The 18029-nt window shown below is 42.7% G+C and overlaps 1 protein-coding gene across 1 annotated transcript in view; it reads right to left on the bottom strand.

The window, feature by feature from the left end:
* LOC129327573 (dynein axonemal heavy chain 9-like) overlaps positions 1-18029 on the bottom strand; it is a 262554-nt gene that overhangs the window by 200730 nt on the left and 43795 nt on the right. The window contains exons 19-24 of the mRNA XM_054976327.1: positions 16173-16339; positions 14033-14903; positions 12543-12673; positions 8549-8675; positions 5783-5935; positions 2372-2497 (exon numbers count right to left, since the gene is read on the bottom strand). Coding sequence (XP_054832302.1) covers positions 2372-2497; positions 5783-5935; positions 8549-8675; positions 12543-12673; positions 14033-14903; positions 16173-16339 — 1575 coding nt within the window. The remainder of the gene's footprint in view (positions 1-2371; positions 2498-5782; positions 5936-8548; positions 8676-12542; positions 12674-14032; positions 14904-16172; positions 16340-18029) is intronic.

The raw sequence follows: 18029 nt of genomic DNA on the forward strand, positions 1-18029 counted from the left end.
TAGCCGATGATATGCATTTTATGCCAATACAATGGGCAAATGTTCCTAAGGCACGACAAACACTCCACTAAAAAAAAGCCATGAGGAAAGTAGGGATATAAATTGGAATTATCCCAATGAAAAAGAATCCTCACAGATCACTCCTGCCACAGGGTTATGGTCACAAAAGATCAAGCAGTCTAGGTGTAAAATAAAAGCTGGGATTTAAACATTGCTGATGCCAACAACATCCCCCATTGTCACCTATGTCAGGTAATCTATGAGAAGCCATAAAAATGTGCGTAAGTAGCACAAGATGCAGAGTTATTGCTACTTAAATGTCAAGGAACAGAAAGGAGAGGTTAACAAATACTGCGCTGTGAAATAAATCATCAGGAGCGTTTAGTTATTTATAAGTGAAAATAAGCAGGAAGGCCAATGCTATAGAGCTATTCAAATGTTTCTGAAAGCCGTAGTATTTTCCACACTTCTATAAAAACTGAAAACCCCACCCAAATTGGTCCCATTTCCAAAATCTAAATCAAAGTTACCTTGCCAGAATGGAAAAACAATCTAGGCTCACTATATATTAAAAAAGAAAAGCATTCCCCAAAACCTCTAATAAAGTAAAGAAAAACAAAAACTTTCTGAGCTATAAAACCATCAGATAATATTTAAACATTGGCAAACTGATTCTCACAACACTGACCTGGGTCAAGATCTATTAAACGCAGGCAATATTTATAAAGGAAAAAATGTGAAATTTTAACTGCTAAAACCTTACTGCTGGCTTTCCATTCTTCCAATATATGGCTTTGAATTTCTTTACTCCCCATGCTAAAGCTCCAAGATACACCTCTCACATAGGACTTATCCCTACAGTAAGGTCAAAAATGGTTTACCATGAAACCCAGGTACTAATATCCTGTTCAAAGAAGAGAAGCTTCATTTTCCACAAACTTAATGAGTGAGGTGTATTTATTACACATATTACAATGGGACAGTTGACTTCCCAAAGCTAATGTTTATGTGTTTGTGTTGGTTTAATCTCATGGGGCGGAGTCTAGGGATGGGCACACACACTCAAAAAAAATCTAGGTGATCTGGATCCAAGTTTCATTTTCAAAAAAATCTGGGATTCCTGAAATCCAGGCCAGAGTTTCTGATCCAGGTTAGAGAATCCCAGATTTAACAAGCTATTATTCTGTATGGGGAAAAATGTCCAGGGGGCTGGTGAGGAGGGGGGGATTTTTAAGCAATCTCCATGAAATGTAAAGGGACCCTAGTCCTGTCTGTCCCCTAAAGCTCCCCAAATTTCAGGAGGATTAAACCCCGGGGTCCAATTCTATGGGCCCCTGCTGCTCTCTGCTGCTCTCCATTGTTTCCTACCGAGGAAACATTTCCAAGCCTTTTACATTGGTGACTCCCCCCTACCCTTGCTTGGGATTGTCTGGTTCAACATTGCAAGTATATCATCAAACCAGAGAATCCCTTCACTGAAGCAGGGTTGGGGGAGCAAAGTCAAGATGCAAAGTTTAAAAGGCAGCTGGGGGAGGCTGCTTGAAGGTGCTCTTTTGGAGCTCGGGGGGGGGGCACAGAATGGGATGGGAATCCACGATGCCTGCTGCCTTTTCCTCACCCTGCCAGCCTCATGCCACTCTCCTGCTGTGGCATGGAGCTCAGCCCAGCTCCATTCATGCTGCTGCCACCCTCTCACTCTCTGCCTGTGGCTCCCTGCTGCAGCCAAATAATCTGGCCCTGCAGAGTCTGAGTGCCCAGATCAGATCCATGATTCTTCAATGGGAACTGGGAAAGCCATATCAGAAAAAAATCCAGCTTTTTTCCTGGTTTCTAGATTGCACACCCCGTGTGGAGTCCCCTTGGTTGGTTCTGTTTGTTAGAATTGTAGACTGCATGAGCTCTCTTGTCCTAAAACCAGTTGTTCTCATCCCTGTAATCTCCTTGCTAATAAATGGGTGTTATTTTGAACACACCTATCTCTGTTGTGTAAACCTAAGAACAGGAACCTGACGGAGTACCCTGACATACAAGCAAAAGGGGACACTACAATAAGGACTCTGCTTCACAAACATCCACTGGGTGGTACTTGCTTTCTGAACTGCAGACCAATATCAAGCAGGAGACTGACAATAACAACCACAAGAAGCTACAATACACAATTTCACCTTCTCGAAAACAGCCTCTTATCTTCTAAGAATGATGGTTGCTGGTTGTTTACCAGAAGACTGACTGAGTACAGAAGAAGTAGCAGCTGCTTAGGAGTAGAGGATAATCAGGATTTCCTCTCACTACTACTGCTATCACCACCACCTCTCCCTCACACAGTAGACCATCAGCAGAAGAAGAAATGGGGCATAATTTCAGGAGGTACCTGTGCAGGGTAGTCCAAAAGCCAGTGTTCCCTTGCTTTTTCCTCATAAGCCGTTACGGCCTCTGTCATCTCATATCTCACAGTGGCCCTCATGTGGTCCAGCACACGGTTCAGCCAGCTCTCCACCTGTAGAAGAAGAAGAATCCAGATATTTACCATCTAAAGTGCTGTCCCTGGAGCTGGTTCCTCCTGCCTCCCTGAAACTACAATTTCTGCTGGCCTACAGCCAATAAAACAATCCAGGCAGCAACCAGACATTGCTCTGGGGGAGAGGAGCTGTTAAGAAGTGGTTGTGGAGCTAAGAACCCAATCCATGTTTATTCAAAAGTATACATAGCACTGCCTGCACCCTTATCTCTCCGCTTTCATTTTGTTCTGTGAACTGAATAGGAAACATGTAACTGACGACCATGTTGTTAGCTGCCAGATTCATGCATCTATGGGAACGTTTATGCCACAATATATACATGGAGATTATCTCTATAAGCAGCAACAAAGGTTGTCCAATAACCAGCTTAGCAGTGAACAGCTAAAGTAAGCAGCTCAATTAAGAGACAATCTACATGACTGGCTGCAACACATGATAGATCTATTGATGGACTGAAACAATTCAGACTTTAGGGATTGTGTAGATGTGTGAATGCACATTACATTCAAAACCACTATGTCAAACACAGCTTTCTCTCTGCTATTCATTTTAATGATTTACAAAATTTATACCCTACCTTTCTGTCCTTATCAAGGTCCACCAAAGCAACTAACAGATTGAAAGTATACATAATAAAAGCATGTCTCAAAAATCATTAAAGCAAACAAAGGCAAGCCATAGTTTGAGTCCAGTAGCACTTTAAAGACCAACAAGATTTTTTGGATATAAGTGTTCGAGAATCAGAGCTCCTTTTGTCAGTGATTTGCTGAAGGGAACTTAGACTCTCAAAAGGTTATACTCTGCAAAACTTATGTCTTTAAAGTGCTATTAGACTCAAATCTTGCTGTTATACTGCAGACCAATATGGCTACCCACCTTTAAAAAAGCCATGCTTTTTCCTGACCCGGATAGTCCAGGTGAGCCTGATCTTATCAGTAGGGGTGTTCACTGGTGAAATATTCAGTTTTCCTGCTTCAGAATAACCCGAAACCCAAAGCAGCAAGCTGCTTCAGATTTGGGTTATCCGAATTGCTTCGGTATGCTTCGCACTTATTCAGAGCATACCGAAGTGAGGGGGGAAACTGCCACCAAGCCCCCCACCCACCCCCACTGAGCCCCCCTTCCCCCAACCCCAACCCCATTTACCTGTCCCGAAGGAAGGAGTCGGCTCCTGCACCGCCCGCACCGGTTCCTCCACCTCCGCAGTGGTCAGCTGGGTGGCAGGAAAGCCGAAGCAGGCATCTCTGCCACTGCAGTGGCCAGCAGGGTGGCAGGGAAGGCCGGAACTGGCACCTCCACCACCCGCACCACGATTCTGCCTCCTCAGTGGCCAGCTGAGCGAAGGGGAAGGCGCAGCCAGCACCTCCGCTGCCAAGGCAGCCAGCAGGGTGGTGGGTAAGGCCGGAGCAGGTGCCTCCACCACCCACGATGCTGCTTCTGCCTCCGCAGCGGCCAGCTGGGCAGCAGGGAAGGCCGCAGCCAGCGCCTCCACCACAGAGAAGGCCGCAGCCACAGCCTCTGCCACCCACACCGCCAAGATGTCCAAGGTAAGTGGTGTGGTGTGGGAGGGAACCCTTTAAATAGGCTGCAAAGCACCCCAAAGTTATCCAAATCGCTTTGGCGAGTTTTGATTTGGTATTTCCAAATCGGAGCCGTCATACTGGCCCCGATTCAGAAATACCAAATCTTTACAAACTGGGCCCTATTTGGGTTTTTTTCTGAATCGGGAACCCAAAGCGCACACCCCTACTTAGTAGATCTCAGAAGGGTTGGCCTTGGTTAATAATTGGATGGGAGACCTCCAACGAAGACCAGAGTTGCAGAGGCAGGCAATGACAAACCACTTCTGTTAGTCTCTTGCCATGAAAAGCCCACCAGGGGTCGCTATAAGTCAGCTGTGACTTGAGGGCACTCTCCATTCCACTCCACTTTTCTATGCACAGGTAAGGTTTTTTTTTTACATGAGGGAATATTCAAACATTCCATCCACTACCGTCAGACTACCTTTAATGCAAAGAGGTGCAATCCAGCAAAATATGCATCAATTACACTCAGAAATCATGACGACAAGAGGCTTGTATATGATGAGTACAAACACAGCTTAGTGCCATGCTCTTGCCTCATAATTCACTGGCCTTCTCTCATCCCAGACAAGTGTGATTGAAGGTTTCTGGGCAGCCTTGAATTAAGTTTCAATCTTGATGTTCAAATGCAGGCAACGGTGCAAATCAAAATTTGTTCCTACCCACACACAAACCAGAATTCTAAACTGGGATTAAACAGAGGTTTAGAATCCCAGTCTGTGGGTGGAGTGATGTCTCCAGTAGCCCAAGTGTCTGTCTTCAGATGCCAAAGAAAACTGAGCTTGATTTGAGATTTACCAGACTGCCAATCTTTTGACTGCCGTCACTATCTGATAGGAAGAGGGAATCAGGAGAAATGAGGCAAACACATGATTATGGCAGCTGTCTTCATACCTGTCATGGAAATACCTGTTTGACAAGCAGGCATCAAATGGAGATGCTGATGGTGTAGCTTGGTTCTAATCCACTGTTATCATAGGTCAACTGCTGCTGGAAAGACTTCTTATGTATAGGGAAGAGCATACTTTGTTGACTTCCACACCAAGCTTTTTTTTTTAAACTTACACAAGACATCATCATGCAGTCACTCACCTTCTAGGTTTTCCTCAATTTTGTTGTGTAGTTTCCAAATCCTAATTTGTTACTATTTTTCAAGGGAAATCATATTCTCAAAGCAGATTTTGGATTCCTGTGGATGCGTCACCATGCATCACCATTGCTTCCCCATTTTCCCTTACACTCAACTTTCCAGCTCCCTCTCATTAGACTTTTTGCTGTTGTTGTTATTGTTGATAATAAGTATATCGCTACAGCATAAATCCCACCACAGTAGAGAGGGAATGGTAGGCACAAGGGGAAAGTATGGAGAAAATCCCTGTGCAGAGGCTCCATTACAGTTGCAAAAGTATTTGCATCAATAGAATAATAACAGCAAAATGGGGGATCATTCCCACATGAAAGCAGCCTAAGTCAGATGGGATTTTTATTTTTGATTTAACCATGTGATCACAGAGCAGAGCATATCACAGCCAGATATTCTGTTACCAGAGTCTGCTGCTGGCATCTATATCTCCTTTTTACCACCGTCCATAAGAAAGATTCTGATGCAGTGGAGATTTTTGAAAATACAGTCCTCGTTCTCATTTGCAGAAGCAAAATAAATTTCTGACATCACTTTACCTGGCCACTGCAGTCACACGGCTCACTGAAAGTAACATACTCTTCCTCTTTGCTGTACATCCCTAAGCTCAGCTTGCTTGGATGTTGGTCAGAATCCATCTTGAATTTCATTTTGGCCATATTGTCAAAGAGTTTTGCAAGATGGCGCTGGACCTGAAAAAATTAATTAGGTCTGTGCAATAGTCAATCAGAGTAAATACCACTTTCCCACAATGGTTTTTGGAGGAAGGGTCCCCAGTTATGGCATAGGAGAATCCCAGCCCAACAGAGCTGTACCATAGTACAAAAAGATCAGAGTGAAAGACAAAAGCAGTTTACATTTAATGTCCATGATTTTCAGTTAATGCTTTTTCAGAGAATTAAATTTTGTGAAATGGCCAGGAGCCATAATTGACATTCAGCAGCTTACAGAAGCAGCTCACTGCAGTCCCGAGAAAAGCTTTTTTTATGTACAAAAACATCCTTCCTTCTATTTGATAAACTGTATATAAAACATTCTCATTCCCTACCAACGGGGTCCCCTAAAGCCTTCAATTGCACTTAAATCATTCCAAGTTCAATACTGGTCCCACTAAGATAAAATTGTTATGTATTTAATCCTCCTCCTGGAATCAGCCAACAGAGCTCAGAGACAACAATGGAAAGGCCACAGGTTTATCCACATTTGATTTTACTTGACATTTATTTTGATTTTATTGCAGATCGCTTTAAATAGGAGTAACAGATACAGCTCAAAGAATTCCATCATACCAGGGAACCTTTCAAAGCAATATTTTTCTCTGTGTTCCTTATATCTTCCCCTGTGTTTTAGGCATTGATCAAATGTGAAGTTCTGAGCCCAATCAGTAGCTGAGGAATTTCTGCACTGGAGGAAACCACTTTTTCTGGGGTAAACATGAATCATTACAGAAAGCTCATATTAATCTAACAGCCACAAAACATGAGGGTTGCCCGGAATCAGAACTGGAGTGGTCCTATCCGTAAGAATATGTAGCCTCTTGTGTTATAGGTAAGTACAAATGCCAGATAGATGGTTATCTTTCACTCTCTTCATTCTTCAGACACCACAAAGCAATTTTGACAAGTATCAAATGATTTTGCGGAACAGATGTTGCCAAACTTATTGGATGCCCCACAAAATCAAATTTCAGTTCTCACTACACAGAGTTTATGGGGTGGGGAGGAGGATCACCTTGTGGAAGACAAGGAGGCTCCTTGGGACTCCAACCTACATGAATATTTTGGAATTCTAAGTAGAAAAGGAAAGTGCTCGTCCTATTTTAAGAAACTTGATTCTGGACTCCCCCACCTCAAGCGACTGGACTGGTAACATGGAGGCATGGTTTGTATTCAGAAGCAACTAGATGTGATCTATCATGTTTATTCTGGCAGCCACTAAGCGTGGCAGGAAGAATATGTTGCATCAATGGATTTGCTACTATCTGTCAGCACTATTGCCCCTTCCACCGTGGTCTTTTACAATGCATGTAAGAGTATGGTTTACAAAGTTATGTTGACAAGGGATTCACAGGCAGAGGCAGAAGCAGCTGTCACCGATAGTTCACACAAAAAAAATGGAAGAAAATGACCAAGGTAAAAGCATCTCTCTGGCATGCAAAAATGTCCACGATGCCTTTGAAAACACCAGATGTGCCTTTCATGCAGGCATAAATGGAACTTGCATACTACTTTTTGACTTCTAAGAATCCCTCTACACATTACTAAGTACCTAGGGACACTCAAGTGCAGGATTGCATGTCTAGTCCTCAATTCACGTGTAGGTTGTTCTTGCTCAATGCACGTGAATGCCAATTTCATGGGAGTTCCCTTTGTGTGACTGCATCAGCATGTGATTCCAGAGGGCAAAGCACCAATTCAGTTCTGTTTTCCCTGTGAGAACAAGTACTATAGGCTCCTTTGAACTGCCAATTTGCATTTCTTTAAGGTGTGAGAACATGTCAAGATCTGCATCTCAATGAATGGATGTGGGGGAAACTGGAATACTTTTAGCAGTTGAGGAGGAACTGATCAAACGCTTCACCAGGAGCAAACTGAAGTGTGACTGCGATCCAGTGCACAGAAAGTTGGAGGAGGAGACACATGAAATGAGGTTCACTTGAGTGTCCCTAGTAGACTAAGTAATCTATTTTAAAATCAGGATCTCTGTCAACAGGAATCAGAAGCAGAAAAGATGGAAGAATTCAGATCTTTTAAAAGGTTCCTTGATTTCTAAGGCATACCAAAATTAGTAATCAATTCCAATTCCAATCCAGTCTCTGTGAATCCATGGTGGGGCGGGTGTTAAGTTAAAAGCTTCCCAACAGTACCACCACATACTGAACTGGATAGAGCTAGGGAATGTACACAAGAAAGATATCCGATGGTCATAGGGAGAGGTTGCAACAAGAGTTACGGATTCTGCTATTCCAATTTGAACTAACCCCAATGACCATGAGGATTAGGACACCCGCCCCCTCCCCCATGTAGCCTGCAGATATCCAGACTGCTGAATCTTGGTGCCTAACACTAAAAAAACCCCGCGCTTTTATCTGCAAGTGCCCTTATACCCAGGTAAGTCCTTCACCTCTCCCTTCTATGAAAAGTAGATGCTTGCTGACTAGGCTTAACAGAGTTCCATGAGAACAGGAGTATGGGATGTACAGGCTGCCATCTAGTGGAGATTCAAATACTTAACTTCCTGAAAAGAAAGGTTATGGTTAGTGCTGCAGTCGTAACAGCAGTAGGAAAGAAACTGAGGCGTCTTACCAGCTGTGGGTTGGTGCCATTTGAAAGAATATCCAGTAAGTCAGCAGAGGAAATAAAGTAAAATCTAGGAAATGCCAACCGCTTGGTGTCTAAGTACTCAGCCAAGGCTTTTTCACACAGAGACAATCTGACAAAATCAAACACAGAACAGCATAAAGAAAACTATAAACTAAACATCCACGCCAGAAAATCTGAGGAAAGCAAACACATACACTTCCCAAGCATAATTTAATTTTTCTTACTGAACCATTTCTTTGGAGCTTTTTGATAGCAACTGCTGCAGCTATCACAATCAGTTTACAACTAGGAGCCAAAGTGACACAGTAGATAAGAGATGGAGTAGTGATCCTCTCTAACACAGATGCTTACTGAGTGACCTTGGGCCAATCATACCTCTCTCAGCCTAACCTAACTCCTGGTGATCCAAACTTCTGCCACAAACTCATCCAGCTGGCTTTGGGCAAGCTATTCTTTCTCAGCCTTCATCCCCTACATACAATATAAAGATAATAGCACTGGCCTACCTTACAGGGTTGTTGTACTATGATTTGAAGCACTTTGGATACTAAAAGTGTTCTATGAATGCTAGGCATTATTATTATGATCCTATAAACCAAAGGCTATGATAAAGTGTAGGAGGGAAGGCAGCATGGTATAGTCTGAACTCGTCAAATAATGGAAGCTAAGCAAGATCAGTACTCGGTAGGGCAACCACCAAGGAAGACTCTGCAGAGGAAGGCAATGGAAACTACCTATGCTTCTCATTTGCCTTGAAAGCCCCTTGCTGAGGTTGCCATAAGTCAGTTGCGATTTTACAGCACATATGCATGCATGCATGACAAAACGTAAACATTTGAGCTATAAAAGCAACCAACAAACGAAACCTATGTGTATTTTAAGAGCTGGAGCCTTAGATCAACACACTTATAAAATCAGAGAAACCAGGTTATTAAAAAGTCAACTACATGCTCAGATATAACCTTCTGATATACTTTTATGCTACCATAGAGGAAGAAATTTTTCCAATAACACATTTCAGTCTTTTGCAGAAAAGACCAGTGGAACTTTCCATACAATAGCTGAACTCATGGCCTTTTGATCTCATGGCCTTTTATTTGGAACATAGCAAGAAATAATGCTGTAAATACTCACTAAACCATTTCCACAAGTATAATGTCTCATGATTAAAGAAATCTATATCGATCTTTCAAAATAAGTCCTTTGATGGAATCAAAATAACATAATAAAAGCTCTCCTAAATGGGTACGAAGAAAAATCTGATAAGACAGCTGTCAGAGGTGTGGGGAATTTTAAAGAGGCAATACCAGTGGACTGCCCCCACAACAGAAGTTCACCTAAGTCTGGTTATACAAAAACATCATTTAGTCTAACTATAAAATGGCATGAGCTATAGATTTCTATTCTTGTTAAAGCAAAGTGATGAAATAAGGTAGCTTTCACTTCTTTAGACTTTCGAAACATGTATGTGTATTAGGGGTGTGCAATTCGGGGTTTTGATACCCGAAAAAAACCCAAAACAACCTGTTTCGGGTTGTTTCGGGTTTTCCCGAAACGTTTCAGAAAATCCGAAACGTTTCGGGTAATCCGAAACAGCGATTTCCTAAACGTTTCGGCTTGTTTCGGTTTGTTTCGGGTTTCTTTTCAATGGGAAAAAGCCTCCCCCAGGCTTCCCGGATGCCTGGGGGAGGCATTTTCCCACTGAATCAAGCCAAAATTGGTGGGGACCTTCCTCTAACTCCCCTCTAACAACCCCCCAAGTTTCAGAAAGATTGGACTTTGGGGAGCCAAGTTATGGCCCCCCAAAACAGGTCCCCCTATCCTCGCCTAAAAGGGAAAGGTTTTTGCTTGCTGCTGATGATCTCTTACGTTGTGGATGCTGCTGCTGATCTCCTTGTTTCCTATGGGGGGAAAATGAAGAGGCAGGCTTGTCTTTCTAGGGGGGGGCATTTTGCATGCAAAATGCCCCCAACCCTCAGGGGCCCTTCTCCTACCTTTCCTCCCACCCCCCACCAAAGCTCAGCCTGCTCCCACTTGGGGGGGCATTTCATGGCCTCCCAAAGTAGGTGCTCTCCCCCACCCTTTCTGCACTATTTCCAGCTGGGAAATAACAGAGGCTTGTTTTGCTAGGGGTGGAATTTTGCATGCAAAATGCCCCCAACCCTCAGGGGCCCTTCTCCTACCTTTCCTCCCACCCCCCACCAAGGCTCAGCCCCAAGGCTCAGCCTGCTCCCACTTGGGGGGGGCATTTCATGGCCTCCCAAAGTAGGTGCTCTCAGCCCCCAAATTCCACCCCCTACAGCCCCACACATACCCAATTCTCCCCCAGCTGCCACACACAGATCCAAATCCCCACAGTAGCTCCTCACAGGCCCAAATCCAGCCCCAGCAGCCCCACACAATCCCAGGAACAGGCTGGCCAGCCTTCTCCCTTTGTCTCCTATGCTGTGAACTATAACACTCTGTTTTCCAGAGCAAATGTGCACAGCCCAGGGATGCCACAATGGTGGACACACTTCTGAGTGCCAGCTTGTCCCTGTGAAAAAGCACCTGAACCACAGACACCCTCCCTCAAATTCCCCCACCACCTACAGAGATGGCTGGCCAGCCAGCCCCATTGTTCTCTATGATGGGAACCAACTGGACAACAAAGAATAAAACACGAACAACACAAAGTTTTTTAAAAAACATTTCTCACTTTCAAAGTACAAGTAGGCAAAGCATTATGACACGTTACACCAGCAGTCCCCCACACCGAAAAATAACATGACTCACTTAAGATCAGAGAATCACAAAAACACAATTCCTGTCAAAAACACTTTATTTCTTGAACAGCTTTAGGTTACACAGCAGGGGGGCACACCAAAGGGCATGGCTGCTGTATCTTACACAAAAATAACACAACTCACTTCACATTAAAGAATCACCCCAAAAAATTGCTGTCAAAAGCACTTTATTTCTTTAACTGCTTTAGGTTACACAGTAGGAAGGCACAACAGGGCGTAAAAGCAGTCTACTACACAAAAATAACACAACTGACTTCACATCAGAGAATCACTCAAACACAATTGCTGTCAAAAAAGGTGAAGTCTGAAACTTGGGGGGTTGTTAGAGAGGAGTTAGAGGAAGGTCCCCACCAATTTTGGCTTGATTCGGTGGGAAAATGCCTCCCCCAGGCGTCCGGGAAGACGGATGCATTTTCACATCGAAAAGAAACCTGAAACAACCCGAAACAACCCGAAACGATACCCGAACCACTAAACCCGAAACGGCTCGCTGTTTCGGATTTAGCTGTTGCCGAAACAGATTCTCGTTTCAGGTATACCCGAAACGAGAATCCCGAAACAGTGTGCCTTTGCACACCCCTAATGTGTATGTTTATGAAGGAAGCCACAACTAATCTCTGCTCTCCAGCATGTATACCCCTAATAAACTGAAAACACTGAATGGCTACATGCATGTGTCACATTTTTACAAGACATTGAAAACATTTTAAGTCTGTCTTAAAGATGTAGAGTTGGATTCTACAACTCCCTTCTGCTAGTCTGACCTTGTAATAGCCTTCCACCAAAATATCTTTCTCTATGAAATAGCGCCAAGCGTTCCAGCTATTTGGATAAAATGCTTCTTAAAAACAGCTCTTACAAAAAGTCATGATTGCCTTAAAAAAAAAGCTACCACTGTGGACAGGCTGGAAGAGCTGAAGAGAACATGCTGCATGTGCATACATTTGTAGTTGAGCTAGCATCGTATTGAGTTCAGGCATAGATGTGGTGTGGTATAATGATTAAAATGCTGGATTAGGATCTGGAAGTCCCAGGTTCTATCTAATCCCTACTCTGCCACAGACGCTTGCCAAATGACCATGGGCCAATCTTACCTCTCTCAGCCTAACCTAACTCTCAGCATTGTTGTGAGGATTAAAAGGAAGAGAGGAGAGCAATGAAGTAAATAAATAAACAGATGTAGTACCCACCTGTTCTGGATATCTTCCAGTTGCTCATAAAGACCAGGCTTGTTGGTTGCTTCCACTACATTGGGGGTTTTTTCAGCATCATATGCCAGCTCTTTGAAGTCAACATCGATTCCCTCAAAGCGCTTGGAATCCTACAAACAACACAGAAAGTGTCCTACTAGCTGCTTAGATACCCCTCACCTTCCCACAAGTGCACCTTTATTTTTCAGATCCAAACCAGAAGAGTAGCAGCATGGCTCAATCAGATAAAAAGAATCCCCCTTCGAGCCTAAGAAACAAACCTTGAAGTTCTGTAGCTAAATAGCATCCTATACATACTAGTTTTTCATTAATACAGAAGATATCTGCAGAACAGCATAAGTTGACATTCTTAGCAGAAACTCCTGACCCAAAGTTATAAAGTCAGGATTTGACTTTCCCAAGACCGTTCTCCTTATAGTGCTTGCTATTTAGCACTTACGTTCCTTGGATACAGAGGAAGGGTCATTTACTTCCATGTTGCCTGATAAAACAGCTGGGGAATTCTGCTCAGAGAAATACACTACCCCATGATTAGAATGGCCTTTTGTAATTATGAAGTCCGCAGGTGGTCTGGGCATGACACTTGCAGCCAAGTGAAATATACTCAGAACTACTGTCCCACAGCTGTGCACTGACATACACTATCTAAGCACCTAGGGGAAACAGATGGAAACTTTTTAGAGCAGTTATTAATACTAAAAAAAATTCTAGATAAGCATACTGGCAAAATAATGCAGGCAGGTTCCAAAACCTGAATATCCCTACATGCCGCAGACCACCAGCTTTGGTTTCAGTCCCAATTTGCCACCTCTTTGTGTAGCTGCATGTTATGGTAGTTTCCAGTTTATTAATGAATGATGCCTTGCTCAAATTAAAGAGTGCAATGCAGAAACATCACATCGGAAATATGAATCGTCCTGAAAATTTCCATATCAAGTGTGTACTTAAAAATGGAAAAGGAAAATCTAATGGAAATGGAAAATCTAATGTAGCGAGAATTACTGTATATTCTATATATATTTCTGTATATATTTGACAATCAGATAGGTTGAAAAATTATTTTTCTAAACATGCAAATAGGATACATTTCCTGACCCAGAGAAAATGGATCAAGGACATTTTATCACTAAACTCTTATCTACACTGTTATGGTTTCACTAAAGGAATCCAGGGAAGTGTAGTTTGTAGTCTCCATCAAAAAATGTAATTCCTAGGATATCCTGGCAAGCCAAGACACATATTATTCCACTTTAACCATAAAGTGTCCCCTAACTAAATCCATGGCAACAGCCCAATACCAAAAGATATATACTTAGTTGTTTTGAAAGCCTATGTCATAAAGTACATTGAATTATCTTGAATAAGTTATAAAATATTAAACAGACCTCAACGAAGATCAAGTAATTGCTAGTGGGAAGACAATAGATGTCAACCAGTATTTTCCCATGAACAGGAAATAATGTTTTTACCTCAGGAAGTTGTGACCGTATATCTTCCGATCCAATGAATATGCTTTCCAAATAAGACCAAGTTCGTTGAACCTCAAACCAGATAGAAATGACTGCGTCCGCTGTTGATAGCTTCCTCTGCCAGAAAGATACTTCCTCTAAGAAGAAAGCAATATACTTTGATGTCATCAGATTCTGTAGCTGGACTTGATTGTCTTCCAAAGTTTCAATAAGCTCCTCATCAGATTTCAGTAGAGGGACATTTGTACGTGGATGAGGCTCATACTGGAATTCCATGCTGGCCCAAGTGGTCTTCAGCTCTTTCACAACTTTCTCCATACTCATTTCTTTAACGGCTTTGTCCACGATGCTCCGAACCTCATCCTCAAAGTTATGCAGGTTGAGTCTGAACAGATCTGCCAAAGTTGTGTCAGCATCCATTGTGAACTGCACACCTGTCGCTTGCATCAATTGGTTCCAGTGCCTCTCTCGAATGGCAGAATTCTGCAGTTCTGACACTGCCCTGAGAGATGTCAAAATGTTTTTTACTCTATTGTCCAACCCTGAGAAAGCATCCCAGGCCCTCATTTCTTTATCCAGATTTCGAATATCTTTGGCAAATTTTTTGCACTCCAGCTCCATGTTTTCTACATTAATATTTTTCCATTTTGTAGTCTCCCAGTCGTTTATGCTGGAGTTTACTATGGAGATCATATCCCAGAGTTCTTTAAGAATGCACACTTCCTTTCGGCACTGCTTGAGCTGTTTGTATTCTGGAACACTGACTTCAAACAAGTCAGCTGATTCATATATCGAAGCCATGGTGGTTTCCATCTCCTTGAGTTCTGCATGGGACACATCCAGCATTTGGTAGGGATTTGCGGCATCAAACCTATGACACAAGTTTTAATCATGAGGATATAAATGCAAAACCATCTGCTATAAAAACAAAACTGCACTGGATCTCCAAACACAAGTGAGCAGGTATGCATGAACTGAAGGAGAGACACACCCATCTATAAAACTGGAATGAGAGGAAACATTTGTCTCTATTCTTCCACAGATTTTTACTCCTGACTCACCAGCACTTTCACTCCTATTCTCCATGTACACCATTTCAAAACAATTTTAAGGCCATAAAACTCGGACCACATTTCCAAACCTTGGACCTTAAAATGGCAGCAACCACAGAAAAAACAGACATACACAAAAGGCATAGAAAAGGATGCAAAATGAACTGAAATAAAGAACTAAGTCAGGAGGCTCAGTTCAGGGATTCGTCACTGGTAAACACTGATGGTAATGGATCTTTCCTGCACTCCTCTCCCCCTGCAGCCCCATGAAACCCGGAGAAGGCTATTCCTAGGATTTTGGTACCAGCATAGACTAGGGGCTGCAGTGTGGAGCGGGGAGGGGAGGGGAAATCACCCTCCACATCAGTGAAGCTACTCTGACAGGAGGAGAGGTTTTGTCCCCTCCCTCTTCCAGCAGCCCCACAAACCACATGTGAGGAGGGTGTATCTGAGCTTTTATTTTAGTTGTTATAACTTGTAATGTTTTAACTGTGACATGTAAGCAGCCTTGAGCCACAAGGAAAGGTGAGATATAAATATTTTAATAATTAATAAATAATTGGCTATTAGTCCACACAGGGCCCATGACTCAGAGACTGTGGCCTTTCCTATTCAACTGCTTTTACCTTGGCTTAGGGTAGAACAAGAACTTATATGTAGTTCTGTGATTTTGTTTTTAGAATACTTGCCTTGTTTCTTTCTGAAAATGCAGTGGTTTTGCCTGCAACTTGAAGGAGGAGACAAGGTGCTCTGAGAGAAAGGGTATTTGCAAACACCCCAACCTTTTTCCAGCTGAAAATTCCCACCCTGGGAAAAACTAATGAATACACATGTGTTTTCTCCAGAGGGGGTAAAGAGAGAACTGTTTTCAGCAGGAGAGAAGCATTAAATAACCCCTTTTCCCATGATCCTATCCACCTCTAAATCACAACCTCAACAGCTGCATTTGTAAAACAAGACTCTTAAAAGAACCACAGTAGTTCATGTAGTTCAGCCCTTGGTAGCCAAGCAGAAATGTAAATACTTCCACAGATAAGCATATATGCCCTCCATGCCTTCACAGCATCTGGACAGTGATCTGACCTAACCTGAACGGTGCTTCTTTATGAAATCTCTCTCTGAATTTGTGCTGCTCTACATCAAACACAGCACACTTCTTGCGAAGAACTGTCACTTCGTTTGCCTGCAATGGAGCCACATGCTGTTTCACAGTTATTGCCAGCTTCTTCACGTTGTTCCATTTTTCAGGCAGCTCCTGGCAGCAAAGCAAGACAAAACAAGAAAAAATAAGATGCTAGCGTAAGATCATTTCCACATCCAGCCACGTACCCAGACTGCATGAGTACAGTGAACCAATGCTAGAGAAATGTATCAGATTTTATGTTACCGTATGAGAAGAGGATATTTTGCTAGGATATATTAACGGCAGTACTATCTCATCCATTAACATTTCCCTCACTAGCTATTATCCATCCACCACTGACATAGATGACAGGTGGACAACCAATAAAGTCTATTTTAAGTCTTCAAAAGGAAGCGGAGGACTTTTCTCCGTGCTCTTAAGCTCTGAAGTATCATCACTGTGTTCTTTATACACTACAAGTAACAAAACCCGTTGTGGGGAAAAATACAACAGGCTCTAGAAAGCCAGTCAAGCCTGAGGCCTTACTCCAGAGCAGCCTAGACCTGGCCTACCTGCAGAGTGCAGGACAAAGAGGAAGAGGTGGCCTTGAGGTGTGCCTCAAGATACTGCCATCTCAATCCCTTCTCCCACAGGCATGTTTTTCTGCCCCCAAAAAACAAAGTGTCTGCCCCGAGCCCCTCACAGGAGGTGGCCCCAGTGGTGCCTGCCCCTTCTCAGCAGCATGGGCGCCCTATTTCTCTACAGTCTGGGAGCACTTCTAGAGGATGAGGGATCCCGTTTTGCACAGTACCAGCTGTGTATGGTTAGGATCAGTCAAAGGAAAGATCTGGATTATCTCTTGATGACAGGCTTGGGAACCATTTGAAGAACCACCACTAGGACTAGAGTACCGCTGAATACCAGTATTTATCCCCTTTCTGAAATCTTAATTTAAAAAATGTTTTTTTTTTCAGGTTCACATCCTTACCTATAGGAAAAACCATAGAGTTTCAGCTGAATCCTAGAACATCATGTAATTTGGTGAAATCACTTTGAGTTGTACAGCCAGAAGGGACATTGCAGCACACTGTCTAGGACCCCCATTCCCCTCCTGCTGTCCTGATGAACAGCAGTGGGGGACCAAGCAAAGGGTAAGAGGTTGCTCAACAAGCAGACAACCTGGCCACCCTAGTTACACTCTTCTAAGCCCACTGATTTCAATGGATTTATGAAGGAATAACTCTGCTAAGGATTGCACTGAAAACCATTCAAACTCCAACCCTTGTAAAAGTCATTAGCATGCTGACAGTCAAAAAGGAAGCTTTTAGAGAGTACATTTTTTAAAAAGACCATACTATAAAATTCAATCATTTTACATGCAATAGATTTTTAAAATCTCAGTAAGGGACTCAGTGGTACATTATAATTACTGAGAAATGCTAATTAAGTTACTATTTAGTATTTAAAAAGCTGACTTCCAGCCTAATCCTCACTATGCTTACTCAGAAGTAACCCCATTGATTTAATAGGACATAAGCCTGCTTTAGGAATGTAGCCTTAGGCAACTTTCAGAACAGTTGCTACACCAGTGGCTATGCTGGTGTAATTACTTTTATTTAATTATTATAGCATTTTTAGCCTACTTTTCTCCAAAACTGGACTCAAGGTTTGTTAAAATGATAACAAAAACTATATACAATTAAAAATTCCTAAAAACTAGCAAACATATATAATTAAAAACCAGGGAGCAGTGTCAAAAGCTGTCCTGAACAATTCCACCCTACATAACTTGTGGAATCTCAGCAAAGTGAAAGCCTTCCTA

Source organism: Eublepharis macularius, chromosome 4 (assembly GCF_028583425.1).
Source record: "Eublepharis macularius isolate TG4126 chromosome 4, MPM_Emac_v1.0, whole genome shotgun sequence".
In the NCBI taxonomy this organism is placed as follows: domain Eukaryota; kingdom Metazoa; phylum Chordata; class Lepidosauria; order Squamata; family Eublepharidae; genus Eublepharis; species Eublepharis macularius.